Source organism: Varroa destructor, unplaced genomic scaffold (genome assembly GCF_002443255.2).
Source record: "Varroa destructor unplaced genomic scaffold, Vdes_3.0 BEIS01000001.1, whole genome shotgun sequence".
NCBI classification, from domain to species: Eukaryota; Metazoa; Arthropoda; class Arachnida; order Mesostigmata; family Varroidae; genus Varroa; species Varroa destructor.
The window spans coordinates 54,736,788-54,754,998 of record NW_019211454.1 but is presented as its reverse complement, the minus strand read 5'-3'; the positions used below and the strand labels follow the sequence as shown (position 1 = coordinate 54,754,998).

General features: G+C 42.5%; 1 protein-coding gene and 1 long non-coding RNA gene across 2 annotated transcripts; one reads left to right on the top strand and one right to left on the bottom strand.

Annotated features, from left to right (window-relative positions):
• Positions 1-686: 686 nt before the first annotated feature.
• On the top strand, positions 687-3,740 carry LOC147758827 (uncharacterized). The gene is made up of 2 exons (XR_015318607.1): positions 687-805; positions 1,120-3,740. It is a non-coding gene; the product is annotated as an uncharacterized LOC147758827 (long non-coding RNA).
• LOC111255396 (uncharacterized) lies at positions 1,390-16,368 on the bottom strand. Its single transcript, XM_022817323.2, has 28 exons — positions 16,021-16,368; positions 15,572-15,813; positions 15,034-15,188; positions 13,998-14,143; positions 13,207-13,334; positions 12,884-13,021; positions 12,607-12,750; positions 12,113-12,214; positions 11,649-11,760; positions 11,375-11,491; positions 10,786-10,889; positions 10,406-10,543; positions 9,982-10,134; positions 9,662-9,805; positions 9,112-9,543; positions 8,591-8,842; positions 8,138-8,281; positions 7,922-8,029; positions 7,467-7,628; positions 7,175-7,282; positions 6,527-7,012; positions 5,915-6,246; positions 5,547-5,646; positions 5,067-5,192; positions 3,971-4,145; positions 3,531-3,656; positions 2,949-3,148; positions 1,390-2,773 (listed from the first exon to the last, which is right to left on the bottom strand). The coding sequence occupies exons 1-28, from the start codon at positions 16,250-16,252 to the stop codon at positions 2,393-2,395; spliced, it is 5,187 nt and encodes a 1,728-aa protein (XP_022673058.1). The 5' UTR covers positions 16,253-16,368; the 3' UTR covers positions 1,390-2,392.
• Between the last annotated feature and the right edge of the window lie 1,843 nt (positions 16,369-18,211).

Genomic DNA, 18,211 nt, shown 5'->3' with positions numbered 1-18,211 from the left:
TTATGTTAATATTAATCCTTTACAGACTGCTTAAAGAAGAGCCTATCAAAGCATCGAGTTTGCACAGAAAAAAGAGGCGTGTAAAATGTCTCAGCGAAACTATTTACGACCACTTTATTTAAACAAGATGAATTACAAAACGTATATGTTTTCCGGTGTAAAAACTCGTAGCAAGTGAGAACTCGTCAATTAAGAGCTAAATTATTCTTCGTTAATCTTATTCGTAAGGCCGATAATTAGTGATGAGAGCAGACGGATCTGCTGATCTAAATTCCTTCGCATCTTCACTCCGAAACCTACATAGACAACTTGTTCTATCTATGTTGACTTCAAATCATCGTAAAAGCTGAATGGAACAAGAAGCATATAAACAGCCAGACAGTTTGTGCTCGTCCGCTCTCAAAATTCCTCTAATGCTAGAATGGATAGACTCGCTGTGTTACGCGGTTCCGACACGGAGACCCTGATCGGAGCCTACTGATACGAGCCCGTTGGCAAGCCCTGTGTCATTCTTCAATCGGCCCTTCCAGTGGTCATTTGTAGGTGGCTGACGTGGCAAGTCCAGCAAGAACTAGACCATGCAAAAGGGCAGGTAAAATAGGTCGCTATACTACGGCTAAGTGAGAATATGCGGGCTGGTTTTATTTTGTGAACTATGCCCCGTCTATCTACCCTCGCTGGATGCTTCTTTCGGTCGTCTTCCAAGGAAAGACCTCATTGATGGCAGTTGGTTCATGGCGATCTATTTGCGTATAGCACTGTATCCCGTTGTTACGTTGGAGACAAGAAAATTTAGAGGAACGCAGTGCGTGTCTGTATGGTTCAGTCGAGATAAAACCTAATTCTGAGTTTATCTTACACATTATTCATTTATAGTAAAATTAGCTTGCGTAAAAATAACAATTATGCTGAAACGTGAGGAGTATAATAGATGCTTCGTTTTCTGACAACGAGTTAGACTCTAATAGCCTTTTATATAGATGCGTTTAGTTAGTAGTTTTTTACATGGCATATACGTAGATGAGCCTTTTCATTCTGCCTGTCCCCGATCACTTGTTATGAATCAAATCACTGCAACCGAATATACATTAAATATATGTGTTGTTTTTTACTCTGCAGGACCTGACTGACCCTCCAGTTGTTCACGTTTATGGCTTATGCTATTGGATAGACCTGGTGCTTTTCCAGATCCTATTGAATGACATATCCATTCTCAAATTAATAGAAATCAACGAGTGGCCTCATTTTCTCCACATTCTGGGTGCGCTGCCATGTGTTAGCTATCGAACTGACGTGTGAATGAAACCTGACAAGTGCCATAGATGTGTGATGTTCTGAATATCATTTCACATATAGTTTATCAAGAAGTTTTAAGAGAAAAACACAGTATTTTAAAGTAAGAGTTACAAACTTTATTCTTAGTTAAGTGTCAGTCTAAAAAGCACTGTCACCTCAATATATAAACATTGTGTGCGAGCAGTTCGGTCTACTGCCAGCCTAAACTTGCTTGGAACTGTGCTAACTTTCGTATGTTTCACCTCGACCTATTTGTAGCGTCATAAATTCTTTTCGTTTATGTATTTTTGCTTCAGGCATACGTATATATATATATATATATTGTCTACTTGGTTACCTAGTGACACTGGACGGCAGTAAAGTACTTTTTACAGTGCAGGCGCGCTACAATGTAATACTCTCTGTATGCTACAGATAGTGACTGCTATAATACAAATGCTGTGACTGCGACAAGATTATCGCATATAGCGTGATTTCGATAATATTGCGGTTCTAACTGGTGTTATAGCCAATGCTAGAGATAGCAGCGTGACGGAGTTCCAGTAGTAAGCAAACTAATTAAGTACTGTTTATTTGTGCATGTACAAGTTCCTATCGTAGGTGTTCAGTTAGTTATTTAGTCTGCTTGCAAGTGCGTGGATCACGCCATGCACTTGCAGCCAGACGCGTCGCAGGTGTACTCGCCCAGAACTATTGTTAGATGCTACTATTTTTTTATATTCAAAGACAATATTTACCATAATAGGACACAACGGCCACGTCTGCAGTAACGTTATTTTAATGAATGAGGACATATGTATGCGTATGATTTTTCCAGGTTAGCGTGCTCAGCCTGAGCGCGCTCCCCATAACGGCAGGCTACGTGAGCTGGTTATTGGAATTGTTTACTGCGTTCTTGCGCACCTGATTTTATATTTGTGTGTAGATGCAAGGCCGGTTCTAAATTTCTAAATGAAATATGTGTTTCCTGTTATACTTTCTCATATGTTAGTTTGAGATATACAACAACAACCTAATCGTTAACGGGCTTCTGCTTAATTGAGCGTTGCCTTGTGTTTCGCTAATGACCCAGTATTAGGTTGTGGCAGTTTGTTGTTTAATAGAAACATACAGGCCCAATTTCGAATCCAAATTTCTGTCTTGGTTTTCGGCCGAAGTCTCTCGGAATCAAGTCAACGATTGGAAGACGTTCGGTACGTGAGGTCTTGAATTCAAACACACTTCGGCCTTCATTTAGCTCAGCTGATCCGGTTCCGGCATATTGGCACTGGTCCATTGCAACCGTCGGGCGATTGACAAGGCTTGTAAAACGCTCATCGTCGGCAGCAATGAACTGAAGCGCTAGCGAGTAGTCTTTGCGTTCTTGTGAAAACCATGCGACGGAATCGGCGCAGATATACGTCAGGTTCTGGTAAGCTGAACGGCTCAATAGGCGAAGGAAACGTAGCTGGACTGACCCGACTAAGTCATACGAAATCTTCAGCGAAAAACAACATCGAGAAACTACTTAAGAAGAATAATTAATACTAAAACTAAATAAAGATTAGCAAACTTGTTGAGTTATTATATTTATAAGCACCATTAGTAGTTAGTTGATCAGATAACCATAATCTACGGCGCCTACAATAGAAGTGGTCGCAAATTATTAATACCTGGAAGCCGTCTTCCATTTGGCTGAAAGCGACGTCAGATGTAACCGGATTCAAACCTTGAGGCGCCTTCCACGAGCGGAGTGGAGTTTTGGCCGAAGCTTCATCTGGAAACACGCACGTCTGTCCACTCGCGCGGAGGTCGCAATAGGCGTGAATGGCATCGTCCGGCGTACCCAAGTTAGGGTCAATCCAGTACCAGCCTGACGTGAGAAGATCGGAAAACACGATGACTCTGTTATTGCTGAATGTGTCAGAGTTTAACAGATTTAATCAGTGATGATTCCTGATCCAGAGAAATTATATTAGAAAGAAGCTCATGTTTTCCAGTTTGTACCAGCTCTTAATTGTATTACACGATATGTCTTGTCAATCCGTAACAGATCAGTTTATGATTTTGCGAAATGGTAACACATTTTAATTTAGAAGTAGCGTTTAATAAAGGTTTAGATACAGTTAAAAAAAAGTTTGCCTTTATAGTGCTGGATGTAAAGGACGGAGAGGTCTGCGCTGCTAATCAGCATTCATCTCTGCTCGTGGTGTTTCACCCTAAACTAACATACCATTTTGTTTCTGTTAACTCACCGTTTTTCATTTCCTTATGGGCGAGGAAAAGATCTTTACAAGTTCTGGCGGGATTTTCCTTAGATCCCATGGGTCGCTTCAGGTAAGAGATCTCCTTACGAATGACGTACATGGATGCGTAAATGCCTATCGGTAACGGACCAGTTTTACATGGGCTTAGTATCTTCTACAGTTCTTTGTCAAGGATCAATAAAGGCATATTAAAATTCATTTTCATACGTTTTGTTACTGGTGCTCCTTTCAAAAATGGCGGAAAGTTCAATTTTATTGTTTGTGGCTCTATACCTATTTGTCCTACCTATTACAACTAATTAGACGGTAAAATGAATATTTAACAGGTATGTAATTTTTTAGGAAGTACGTTTTGCCACTTGCATTGATAGCCATCCGTCAAATCGTTGCAATAATGATCAAGCTGAAAGGTTTCAACATGCTTTTACCGGTAAGTGTATTAGTTGCGGCCGAATCCTGTCCATTATTAAGCGAATCTTCAATGAAGTCCACTGTATTTGCGCTTCGGCGGCTGCGGGGACCTTTCGTAGTGGATACCTGGAAAAGCGCCTCCATAGGGATTTGTGGACCTTCCCCAGGGGGCCCAGGGGGGCCGGGCACTCCCTGTGGCAGTTAAAACGTAACTTCGTTACTATGTTATCGCATTAAACAGAAGCCTTTTCCAAATCTACCTGGTCTTTAACTTGACTTCTATTTCATTGTTTAATGATAACGTTTGACGTAGCTGCTTAATTACAAAGTGGGTAAACCTATTTATCACAATTTATACCGTTGTTGCGGCTTATCTTATCAAGTGCTGGTATCTTTAATTGGTGATGTACACTGGTCGATCAACCTCAGAAATTATTGCGCTAGAATATTCCATGCATTGAGCTCTCAGTGACTCGTTAGGCTGTGGTAGTCGTAGGTTGGAACATGGCTTATAAAGAAATAAACCGAACAGAAAAACCGTAAAAATTAATGTCTTATCCGCCATTATTATAAATATTGTTGTGCACTGTGGAGGCAATAGATTATGTATGCTCTCTATTAACCGACGCGTATTAAAACACCTGCGGCTGTTGGGATCTGGTTTTGTGTGCGTGATGTTTAAGTCTGTGTCATCAAAAGCAGAGACGTATTTGAGAAAAGACGAAACTATCTTAGATAAGCTTCGCAGGCGCCAAATAGTACTCCTTGTTAGTACCATTTGAACTCACAAATTGAAACCAGCTTAGAATGGACCAACTATAAATATGCAGCAAAAATAAATATAGAGGAAAAACGAAAAATAACGAAATATGAACATGTTTAAATAGATTTTATACAAAAAAGTTTTTGCAGTAATCAGTCAATGCACCTGACCGGGCATAATCACAATCTAGGAACTAAATGAGATGAAAGGACTCGGAATAGAAAATGTTATAAACCGTTGACGAGTGGCTCGGAGGATCACGAATTGGACATTGCTTGTTACCAGGTATTCTCTGATCATACATATATACATACTTGAAAACTAGCTCGTATGACGTCAATTATACTTACAAGAGGCCCTGTCTCTCCTTTCGGTCCGGTGGCACCCTCACTGCCTTTTTGTCCAATGGGTCCTTCGGAGCCTGGAAGTCCGGGCGGTCCATCAGCTCCTTTCTGCCCTTCGAAACCCTGTGGGCCCTTTAAATTAAACGGTATGTTTGAGATTTGACAATATACGCATATTGTCAACGAACAATTATAGAACCACAAAAAAATAAGCTGTGAAGGCTCCAGAAAAATAAACATCGTAAAATATTTTGATTTCGTCTTTCTTCGTTTATTCCCAGTGTTTATACGTACTTTATGCTTTATGCTTGTCTATTTTTAATACTTACGGTTATTAAGGGCTTGTAAGACTCTAAAACTATATTATAACCTACAATTATGTCGCAGAGAATTGGTAGCCGGTAATCTCTGGTCTTGCCTGGCCGAAATGTCGGAATAATACTATTACTCAAAAAACTTTCTAATCGAAGAAACCATTAAGCATACCATTTTTCCGGTCTGACCAGGAGGACCTTGAGGTCCTGTGTCACCCTTGTCGCCCTTCTCTCCAACGTCTCCTTTAAGACCTGCCCTTCCAGAAATACCTCTGCATTCCACATTGTGTAAAATAGATTGAAGAACAGAGTTAATTAATTTTGCATCGACAACTGGTCGTTTCGACGATGGCTGCGAATGAATGCTATTAGCCCAAAACCATTCCGAGTAACTCCACTCTTTAAGCTAATGAAATTGTTTCACTCTTTGGCTATTAGAAAACCAAAAGTAAATGCAGAATGAACTTAGAATAAGTGCAAACTCATTTTAGCAAGATTTTTTCATCATCCTAACAAAATTATGTGTAAATGTAATCTCACCTATGTCCCTTGAAGCCTCTCTTGCCTCGTTCTCCTTTTTCGCCACGTTCGCCAACAGGTCCAACAGCACCGGGTGTTCCTGGAGGTCCAGCTTTACCTGGCGGACCTACATCTCCAGCCGTTCCAGTCTCTCCGCGTGGGCCTTGGGATCCTACAGCTCCCTGGGGCCCTGGCGGACCCAGTGGGCCTTGAACACCCTGGGGACCTATTTCTCCTTTATCGCCTTTCTCGCCAGTCAACCCAGTGTCTCCTTGAGCGCCAGCTGGACCTATGGGTCCAACTTTGCCAGGTCCTCCGGGAAGACCCATTTTTCCAGGTTCACCTTGAGGTCCCTGAGTCAAATTCGTGCGATTACAAGTGTAATTTTTTTTCATTTTTAATCGGTGGTACCCACTAAAAGAGCTGCTTTATACGGTTTGCCGGGGGCAAACAACAATCTAGCAAGCCAGGTATTATACATTATATTGTATGTTGAATGTTATATAAATATATGTGCATAATAAATACCTGCGTTGTATGTATAATAATATAATAATGTTATGGTTGAATAATATACATAAGATCGAACGGGTTGGAATAGGTTCTAGGTGTTTTTTTATACCAAATACTTACAGGGGGTCCAGGTTCTCCAGGTGCTCCATTAACGCCGTGAGCTCCAGGTTCGCCTTTAGTTCCAGGTTTGCCGGCCTCTCCTGCTGCTCCCGGGAAACCGGGCGCTCCGGGGTTTCCTTTAGGCCCTTCAATTCCTGGCGGACCTCGTGGTCCAGCCGGTCCCGGTAGACCTGATTTTCCTTCTTCGCCCTTAGGACCTGGTAGGCCAACGGTTCCCGGAATTCCGTTTTTACCTGGTGGTCCTGGTATGCCAGGTTTTCCATCTTCTCCTTTTTGACCCTGTAAACCTGTAAGACCAGGACTGCCAGGTATACCATCAACGCCTTTAGGGCCTACGGGACCAGGTTCACCAGGTTGACCAGCAGATCCGGGCGGGCCGAGCTTGCCATCGTCACCCTTAATGCCCTTGTCACCTGAAGGTCCTGGTAGGCCTTGCTTTCCGGGAGCACCGGCAGGTCCAGGTGGTCCAATTGGCCCCTCTTCACCCTAAAGTCGTTATGTTTAATGAAGTAATTGGTAAAAAATGCACGTATGCCAAATTTCAATTACATTCAGTACATTTGGTGAGAAAGCTATTATCTCAGGCTAATGCACATAACGGGTCAAGATTTTCCATATACAATACGCTCTAAAGGATTGGTATCAAACCTTAATGCCTCTTGCGCCTGGTCTTCCAGGTGGCCCTGGCTCACCGATCGCGCCTGGAGCCCCAGGTTCTCCACGTAGTCCGATTGGCCCGATTGGTCCAGGTGATCCCTAAAGGAATTAATATAATTCTTAAAAATAGGTGCTACCAATCGTAGTTACAATATTAAGCTCATTATGGACAGGTACATGCTATACAGATATGCTCAGTAACTCAAATAGGTTTTAGGAGATTTATTTTTTCACCAACATTAGCTAACGCAAGGAATGTTTGTTGAAGAGGTCTTAGGCTTACCGCATCACCCTTGAAGCCTTTAGAACCTTTTTGGCCGGGAGCTCCGGCGTCGCCCTTATCTCCATCTTCACCTGGGCCACCAGTCGGCCCCGGAAGCCCAGGCAGACCTCTTGAGCCGGGAAGACCGTCGCGACCCATTGAACCCGGAACACCAATGTCGCCCTATAAAAAAAACCATGCACTTTTTTTTCACTTGAAAATTTTAGACGGCCTGCGTAGAGTTTCTCTTGTATTTGGCGAGTTCATTTGTAGTAAATGATTTATTATATTTGTGCGTGAGCTGCCTACTTTCAAAAATATTTAATAAGTCGTGCGTTTTTCTGTGTTAGATTTCCTAAATTCTACTAGCAAACGTTTTGACTCTAAATGTCATTTTTATTCTGCATCCAAAAAGGAATACGAAAATAGGAAGCGCATCCGAAGAAATATATGAACCACTAACATCGAATACATACCTTGTCTCCTTTTGGTCCTGGAGTTCCTTGGGGTCCAACGACGCCGTGATGTCCCTTTTCTCCTGGGGGACCAGGCTCGCCAGGAGCACCAAGCGTTCCTTTTTCTCCCTGTGGAGATAAAAAGAATCTGTTTCTGTTATGCCCTGATTATCATATTTTAAACAATATATTTGATTTAAATGAAAATCAAATTATTATTTAGGATAGAGCTCATACCATAGGTCCGGTAGCACCGACAAGACCGATTTCTCCTTTTCCTCCAGGGTGGCCACGAGGACCCGCTGGTCCTGGTTCTCCTGGTGGTCCTGGTAACCCTGGCGGGCCTACAACCCCAGTGTTTCCCTGCGGTCCAGCTGGTCCCTGGAATTATATGATGGACAGTTTTTTTCACATGATCAATGTGAAAACTACATTAGGCCTACACAAAAGGCCTAAATCCCACAGTACGGTAAAGACCATTTCAAGGATGAAGTTCGGATTACCGATTTGAGTTTTTGTGCAGACATTTTTCTCCAGTAATGAAGTTCCTACGCTTAAAATAAAAGGAAAAAGATTTAGACATTTAAAAAAAATTACGAAGTTTTGTAAGTTGATCGAGAGTTACGTCCGAAGATTTCAATAATATAAAGCTGTTTAGACTTGTCTAATATGATATTTAGGGATACCGACCGGAGGTCCGTCTTTGCCGGTCTCGCCGGGAGGTCCAGTTTCCCCCGGAACACCTACGGCACCTGGGGGACCGATATCGCCGGCGGTTCCGGATTCCCCGCTAGGACCCGCAGGACCAACAGGCCCTGGAGGACCAATGGGACCAGCTACCCCGCGTTCTCCTGGAGCACCTCTTTCGCCAGGACCTCCAACTCCTCCGTCTTTCCCAGGAATACCCGGGGCACCAGTAAGCCCGGTAAAACCGCGAGGACCCTATAAATTATGAAAACTATTTCAGACCTGTACCTCTATTACCTAATATAAAAACAATGAGCATGGCGATTCTCTAAGAAAAAGTATCCACGCTTTACATGCAATATTAAGCTAGATTTCATTTTACCGGTTATTTAAAAAGAGACACCCAATTATCATGCATCACGCAAGAAGTTGCATCTAATTACTTTTAGAATCTTCATAGACAAACTCTCCTGGAGGAGAAAAAACATCCAGAGAAGTAGTCTCGATTTCATGATCCTGCTTACCTCCGGTCCTTGTTCACCCCGTTCTCCAGGTTGTCCTGGTGGTCCGGGTTCTCCAATACTTCCTTTTTCACCTTGATTTCCTGTTTTTCCAGGTCTCCCGCGAGGTCCTCGATTACCTCGTGGGCCCATAGGCCCTCTCTCACCTGGGGGACCCTGCATTCCTCGGTCACCTTTAAATCCCTTTGGACCCGGTTTACCTTGGAAGCCTTTTTCGCCTTTAGGTCCATTAGCACCTGGATAGCCGGGAAAACCTGGAATTCCTTGTTTGCCTTTTTCACCTACATCGCCCGGTGGTCCTCGTTCCCCTCTAAGTCCTTCAAAACCTTTCGGTCCTTCAGGGCCTTCAGCTCCTGCTGGACCATCTGCGCCCTGGGGTCCTGTCTCACCCTTAAGGCCAAGGTCGCCCTTCTGGCCTTCAAGTCCGGTTGCACCCTAAAAAATGTTCATATACCGTCATCTTTCCAAGTACTTGCTCTATTTGATGTAGTGAGTGCAACCGAACTGTTATTGAGATGTACCTGAACAGAATGTACGAAAAATATAAGCGAACCTTATCCCCTTTGCTGCCTTGTGGTCCTCTCGATCCGGTGTCACCCTTGTGACCTCTCTGACCAGGAAATCCAACCGGCCCTTGAGGTCCTACAAGCCCAGTGTCACCTTTGACTCCTGGCATGCCTGAGTTGCCTGAAGGACCCTATAGTTAAACGAACAAAAAGTGGAAATATAGCTGTTGTTACTTTGTCTCAAGGACATATGTAAAGCTATCGTTCGCGAATCCGTACCCATATTGTTTCATATCCGCACAATCATGCCTAATGTATTATGCTATACAACACATGACTTATAAGCGGGATCTCATAAAAATTTTACGGGCAGTCCTTCAGCTCCAGGCAGTCCTGGGAGCCCAGGTTTTCCGCGAGGTCCATTGGCTCCCATTGGTCCCGGAATTCCCGGTGGACCTTGAGGGCCGGTCGGACCAGTCTGACCGATGTGACCTGGTTGACCGGGAGCGCCAGGCGGTCCCTGTTTTTAATCAGTACCAAGAAACAACAAAAATTATAACCTAACTACGAACCTTTTGCTGTCACATAACAAAGAAGTTGGTAACCAAATAGTGTACAATGAAGCTAGATTGTCGTACATATAAGAAAAGCCGTAAGTGGAAAACCGAAGACGTAACCTTCTCACGGTTTCAAAGATATTGATAGCTTATATAGCTGTTGTAGCTTGGGGACGTTGTAATATGTTACCATCAATACTCGTCTATTTTCACTAAGTCACTGTACGAACTTACCTCGTTACCCTTCGGTCCAACTGGGCCTTCAGAGCCAGGAATTCCTGGTGGGCCCGGTATGCCAGCATGGCCGCGAGGCCCTGGGAAGCCCCGAGGACCCATTTCTCCAGGTAGACCAGGCGATCCAGGGGGTCCTATCTGTGCGGCAATAGGAAGTCGTCTATGTTAGCAATAACAACGCGAAGCGTTCGCCTATAATCTGTGAGGCTTAAATTGATCTCATACAAACTACACGTTCGTGCTAAAAAAACACGTAGTTCATCAATTGAGCATAGGTTATAATATCAATAACAATGCTGCAAGCGTCGATCGATTAAGCAAAAGATTTTACTGAATAGAAAGGGTTCAAAGGTTTTGAGCATTTTCTGAAACGACGATACCTCTCCGGGCGGGCCGTCGGCTCCAACGTGGCCAGATTCCCCAGGATTCCCTTGGTAACCACGGTCACCTTTATCGCCTGGCACTCCAGGATGGCCTGGGTGTCCTGTAATAAACCTCATAACGAGTTAAGGTGAAATTAGAAAACGTCACTTCGACAATTCAGTACTTATTAGGCACTACTATTACTGTAAACGACGCGTATATGATAATACAAGCTAAAAAAAGACTGATAAAACACTTCGCTGTCTTCCTTTTGAACTATCTGCTTTAAAAAAGTGGCATGAATACATATATGGCAAAATATAACAAGATTCTTTCATCGTATAATATGCAGGCGCCTCTCTATGGAGAATCTCAATAATCGGTAGTATATCCAGACATAAATATGAAGTAATTAAGTGTTGGAAAAAGGTCAGATTTAAGTTGTCAAGTTCTGTCAAGTACAATAGATTTTTTTAATCGTTCGCTTTCTATTAAATAACTAGCTTTTGGGGGGGGGGGCTGTTTTCACGGTTGTATCGTCTGCTCGTAGTCATTGGTATTTCATGCCCTGCTTAAGGGCGCGTTAAAGCTAGTCATTCTTCTTACCCTGTTCGCCCTTGAAGCCGATAGGTCCCGTGAGGCCTCTTTTGCCGTCTTTTCCACTCTGTCCTCTGCGACCCATCTTGCCGGGGCTGCCTGGATGACCGCGAGGTCCGCGGGACCCTGTTATCAAGCGTACGTTTCAACACAACAAACAGTAATCATGTATAATCAGACAAATTCAAAAGTGACTTTTGTTCAACGTTTTCCCTGCACAAAACATGTATACTACAATAAAAATATAAACGCAGATATAGTCGAATGTGAAATAAGAATGCACCTTCCGGTCCGGGGTCGCCATTGTCTCCTTTTTCACCTCCGGGTCCTGGGGGGCCAACAGGGCCAGGGAGACCAGTAAGGCCACGAGGTCCCGGGGCGCCTTTCATGGCCGCCTAAAACACAAGAAAGGATCACGCCGTAGACCTTTATTATCTTCCTCTATGAACTACGCCAGGTATATATACGTTTTGGGGCATTCGAGCCATTAATTCGTTCGATCGCAGAGGGGCAGGTGTTGTCTCTTAACTAGTCGCACAATTTTCTTGTCTATTTAACGTTCGAACATCGGTTTAGGTAGGAGTTTGCCCTCCATTGCTGAAGAACAGTGCTCCACAATTACGTATCTTACGCATGGCGAATTTCTCATGACCTGAATACGACAATTCTATTAACCAAATTATTACGAAATAGACCTTTGTGAACAAACATAACGATTTTAACAGAACTGACTAAATGGGTTATTACCATATGCTGGGATAGCATCTGGCGAAGGTATTCGGTATTGTCAGGACCTTTAATATTAGTATCTGGCCCTTTGATTCCCGTGTTGCCGGTCGCCTGTTGATACTGCAATTCACAGTGGAACAACCATTTGTATCTTTTAGTGTGCAGGTCTTATTCTACGTTTGGTTCTAAGATAATGAAATTGTTTCAACATTTACGTTGCACTGCACATAAACAGTTACTGTTGATCCATGGAGCAAATTAATGAGCGTATATCTATACTGAAACAGGACCTATTTTACTGAGCACTATTACAGGCATGATGGAGCGGCGACTAATGCTAGACCAGAGTTACTTCGAGCTTTTCAAAGCGACTAAAAGGCTAATTGTTGTGGTGATTCTTTTGTGAAAGTAAGAGAGGAGTTATCTGAAGGTTAGCAAACGACGCTATTTCATTCCTAACCAAAAGGCATAATATGTGAGACAAATATCTAGTACATAGAATATCTACAAACAGGAATAACGAAGATATGTCCTGGTGGACCCGAAATTCCTGAGGTGCCAGGGATACCATCTCGACCGGGGTCACCTTTGTCTCCCTTAGGTCCCGGTGCACCCTGTAGACCCTGAAAGCCTTGTGGTCCCTGAGGTCCTTGGACCTAATTCATTTAGAAAAATAGAAGAGAGAAAGAGTGTTTACACTGCCGTTGACTTTTCAAAAGTCTTTGCTATGGATGCGTCACAACCTTCCAAGATTATAAATAGATATATTCCATCTTCACACTGAAATACCTGATAGTAAAGATATCCACTAGTTGATTTTGTTTTTGATTCCTCTTCGATCATTTTAATGACTACGGTCTCATTTTGAATTGGTTGTGTCGTCGTCATCGTTGGCGGTGGGACCTGGTCACGTCGAGGTAAGCTTTCCTGCATACGACACATTGAAATACGATAAAAATGAGTCAGGCAGCTACACGTAGTTGCGTTGAAGGCAATGAAGGCGTTTGCGGCAATCCGATTATAATAAACATACGAACATCCAAGCAACATGCCGTTGCTTTAATAACCTTTGTAGTCTACTTTTGCTGATTACAGAAACATATATTTACAACCTGGGGATACAGCGGTGGAATCGGCTGTCGACATCCAGGCATAAAGAGGGAGCACATCTCGTAGGCGGCCTCTGGCGTTGGCGATATTACCAGTTGCTGTACATCTCCCATATAACGCCCCTGTATGCCTGTCAACAGAGCGTAGACGTGATGCTCATATTATCAGAGAGCTGCAATGTCAACGTTTTTCATTGAAATGTTTTGGTATACAAGCGCCTTAAATAACGGCCCAAAAGCTAAAGAAGACTGCTGGTTTGCCAAACAGGAGCTAAGCGTCCCCGAATCAAAATCACTATATTGTACATATGCCTACAGTGACAAGCAATTGTACAAAAACGACTTTTATTTAAAACTTTTTTTTAAACTTTTATTTAAATTTGTAGTTTTCATTAGCGCTTAACAAAGCTCAGCCATACTAAACCGAAACGCAAACTGCTTGTTTGGAAAAACAACAGGTGATTACATCGAACTGCGCTTACCCGGACGTGAATGTACGACAACCATGCTAAATTAAAGGACGTTGCTATATTAAATAAAATCGTATTAGCGAGTCGCAAGGTCACAAGGAACGTTTATTTAGTCCCCCGGAGCGTAAAAATCTAAAAACGGTTCAACACCGTTCAATGCGTCAAAAAATCCTTAACTTAATCCTTATTATCGAGTGCCCGATTATTATAATTGTGTGAATTTCCAATGGGTTTTTATCAAGCTATAATGTTATTCATACTGGTAATCATAAGGGATGAATTACTGTTAACCAAGGCGGCATCCATATTAACCGCGTCACGTACCATTGCTTGCGTCACGTCCCAGCAGCAGGATCGCGTTTCCCATGTCGGGAACGCTCGTTCGATCGAGGGCGTCCGTAAATTGTTCGTCGCAATCTCGAATTAACGTGACGGAGTCACCCTTCACGCTGAGCGCTATACGATGCCACCTAACAAATTGGAGACACAAAAAACATAAGCCATGAGCTACTTCTCCGACTGAACAGGCAAGATCCACGAGCCGCGGTGTCCGCTGGACATATCATGTCAAGTAAGCAAGGACGAATTAAGTCACGTTCAATACTTGCATTAGCAAGCAGTAGATCAGCCCATTCTCTTAGAGTACACCAAGTTGTAGCTTTGTTCTTGACCTTCGTGCTTACATGTTGAACTTTAATTTCCGTTGATCTAAGGAAAGTTATAGCATACTCAGACTTAGGAATTTCTGCGATGAAGCTGCTTTTGATCCTTATGCTGATCCAGAATAGTATCAAAGCGTCCCCTAGAAGTTTATGAAGTATCACATTAATACGAGTCAAATTTCGTTGTTTCAAAAACGTTTATACTCGTTGATCCGCACGTTTCACGTGATAAGAGGCTGTACCTATTGTAGCTAAAATGAAAAATTGGTTCCCTGGGTATTTTTGCCATTTTTCTTCCACAAGCTCTATTAAAGCAAGATAAGATTCAAGTTCGTCAGTATTAAGAAACATTAGCAAGATACGCATACATTACTTGTACCTTTACTTGTAGCCTCAGACCTTCGCGATTTATATATATATATATATTCATGTAGGCACGTTGACAGAATATGACTCAGCTGAGACCGTCGTAACTGCAGAGTTACATCAATGGTATATTCTCTAAATATGAATAGTCGGAATTCGTGTAATAAAAATACCCATTTGTCCTCACCTAGTTGCAAAAGAAAAACATGCATTTGCTAATTCAAAGAAGTATCAAAATCATTTGTGCCAAACTCGTTGGCTTTAGATAATATAGATCGTCTCTTTCTCTGATAGAGATTTTTTAATAACGATAACAACGAATTTCGTTGTACCTTCCATCGTTGAGAATACAGTGTTTGAATTCCGCAGCCGTGGTAGCATTGGTAGGTCCTTTGACCGTGAAGGTCGCGAAATCTGCGTTGACGGAAAATGACATTTGCTCCTCGGATGCTTCGTTATATATCGAAAAGACGCATCCCTCTGCGTTCTAAATGACAATATAGAGTATTTTCATTTCTAGCATGTAAAATGACATTGGAGCAGAACTCCTATTGCTAAGCCTAAGCAAAATTTTATTCAATTAGTGCATGAACAGTAATTTGCGTAATCGAACCTATGTTTATAACACTTCTAAACTTATTTTCAGAAATCTATTAAGTTACTCAATTATCTTCCTTTATAGGACAGTCGATACTAGATTTAACAGTTTACTTAAGCAAACAGATATTTTTGCTCCGTTTTCTACATGTATTAATGATTTTATAACTTGAAAGGAGAGCAGTTACTTTCATGTAATGATTTTTGCTTGTAAAGGTAGCACAAGAATATCTATTATACGTATGCCTAATTATCAGTCTGCAAAATTGTTACCTTTTCTGGCCGGATGGTCATAAGAACAGAGTAGTCTATTGGAAATTTTGTTTGCAACTCGTCAGAGAGAGCTCCGCTAAGGTGTGCAAGATTTGAAAGGCGGTAGGCGGTATCAGGCCCAATGTACATTCCTGTACCATTGTCATCAACGAAGGCCGGACGGGCCTCACAGAAGCCTGTACAGATGGCTACACCTTCTTGTGGCTGGTAGAGATCCACTAGTTCAAGCAGATCCACCGTCCCTAAACAACAACATATTCCAAATAGAAGTCGACCACACAATTTCTACTGTAAAGCAAACATTTGCTTAACTCATCATACTTGAAGCATCAAATTAAAAGCATCACCTACAAAATACACAGTCAACGGCCTTCACAATTCCTTTTTAGTGGTAGCAATAGTTAAACGCAGAGAAAACAAATATATCTACTAGACAAACGCTTACATACCATCGGGAATTTGGGTAAGCTGAGCGTTCAGGAGTTGAAACGCCTGAGCACACAATATAAGCGATATCAGGAAGCTGGAGATTTTCGTCGTTGTTAACGCATTTGTAGTTGAGGCTCGTTGTGCTTTAGCCCTGAGCCAGGTCCGCGTTGATGGACCGAGACACCCCGGCGGGTTACCCGGGTCCGTGCCCGGATCAAAAGGCCCCTGAGTAGCTGCCCTGAAAGGGAGCATCTTGAGGCCCTTGAGCCCCTATTGCTCCGCCGGGCCAGCTGCTCCGGTGCTCGTTCGTTTCGTCTCCGACCTTAATCCCGTCTCAACTCAAATGGACACATCATGCGCGATTCTTAGCAGAAGATCTCTTACTGTGGTTGGCGAGGAGGCGACGGGAAGGGATGCAAAAAGGCCGACCTGACACAGCCAAGCCGGTTATTACTTTGGCTTTAAAATGACATGCTCCAAGGAATGCTGAACGGCCTGGAAAGGTCCTTGCTCGGTAGAGCGATGTGCTCTGGTGAAATGTGGGTGGACGCAGACGGAGATGCTGCATTCAAAAAAAGATGTGTCGCGTCGGCCAGCGATGACACTGCGTGGGTGTTACCGTGCTCACACAGAGAGTGCAGCAGTTTACAAAATATATTCCTTCCATCAAAATTGCCGTTGTTGCATAAATAACGTTGTGCAAGCAATTGACCAAGTTGCAGCCTGTGTAGAAACTATTTATAAGTAATATCTTGCGTATTCAACTTTTATGAATTTCCCATATAATAAAATACATAATCACACGTAAGGAGAACATTGGCACGTCTGTCACGGACGTGCCACACTCTCGTTAGGCAGGTCGCTACCATTAGCCGCGGAAAATATAATAATGTGGAAATCATTATTGAAGATCAGGAAGCACGATGCCGATTGCTTGGAATACCAAACTGATATCTTCTTCTTTTCAGGTTAGAGCTCAGGCCGCAAAGGGATCACAATAAAGTTGCTTAAGCGACTTCTTAATATATAACTGTATTGGCACCTATTACATTGTTAAATACAGATTGCAGTTTTTTAGCGTATGCCAGAGCTGTCATTTGTCGATGAAGAAAAATCACAAGGTCCTCGATTTCGCATGTATTTTCTTATTTCGTTAAAAAATCATTCTTCTAATTTAAACAAAAATGTTCTTACCACAAAAACTGTAAGCATAATGATATAATATAGTTTTTTTTGTGCGTTTACCAGATCTCTTCATTAACGAACACGAGAACCTACGATTAAGCCTAACAATTAGTTTCCTATTCGACCTTTTCATTTACAATGTGCTATCCTAGAGCCAACACACTGCATAAGTCAGTGTAAAACAACCCGAAAATATCACGTTCAATGCACAAGCAGTGTGGAAAAGAACATTGGAGTCAACCAGGTCTAAAAAACGTTTTTAGGTTACAGGCGCCGCGATGATGGACTGCGATGAAAAGCCAAATGAACCTGGAAGTAAAGACTCGCCTTTGCTTACCGGGACTAGCACACCGGCCTCCTCAGAGAATTATTTACTTAAAGGGTGAGCTTTAATAGTATAGCGAAAAGTGAAAAAAATCTGTAAAAATATAAGAATCTATAAAAAAAATTATGCATTTTCCGACGTATAAACTGTAATTCTGTAATTCGCCATTATATGAATGAATCCTTTACTGGCTGTTGGGAGAAGACTAAATTAACGTTTTTCTTTTGGGGGGGGGGGGGGGTGACGCTATCAAGCATGAATACCCAGTGGTCTCGCTGTATCTGATGTATAATTAAATTTGCTGTTCCTCTTCTACAAGTAGAACTTCTATTACAAACGAGACTACAACAAGATGCGTAATCTGAGGTTTGTCATAACAGGAGAAGCCCGGGACTGTCCAAACGATGGGTTGTTTATCTCTTGCAACCCATACTGATTTAACAAATTGCCCATCAAAAGAAACGATTATTTACGCAGATATCAAACAAGTGGGTATGAAGCTTATATTTTGTCAAGCTTCCGAGTAGCTGACGATAAATTTTATCGCAAGTCAAATCAAATTTTTATCTAACCTGCAAGCGATAATTAGCCATATTGATCCCTCTAGCGGCCATACTTGCCAACAGGTGTGCGATCTTGGCAAAATTACAGCCCGGTAGGGTTGAAATAAGACAAATGGATACATTATGAAAATCTACGCA

Bases quoted from the DNA above. Each gene is read 5' to 3' on its own strand.
- LOC111255396 (XM_022817323.2), bottom strand. From the start codon at position 16,252: ATGCTCCCTTTCAGGGCAGCTACTCAGGGGCCTTTTGATCCGGGCACG. The intron at 11,761-12,112 runs GTAATAACCCAT...CTTGTGTTTTAG, and splicing joins AGATGCTATCCCAGCATATG to GCGGCCATGAAAGGCGCCCC. The intron at 9,806-9,981 runs GTAAAATTTTTA...GTTTAACTATAG, and splicing joins CTGGAGCTGAAGGACTGCCC to GGTCCTTCAGGCAACTCAGG.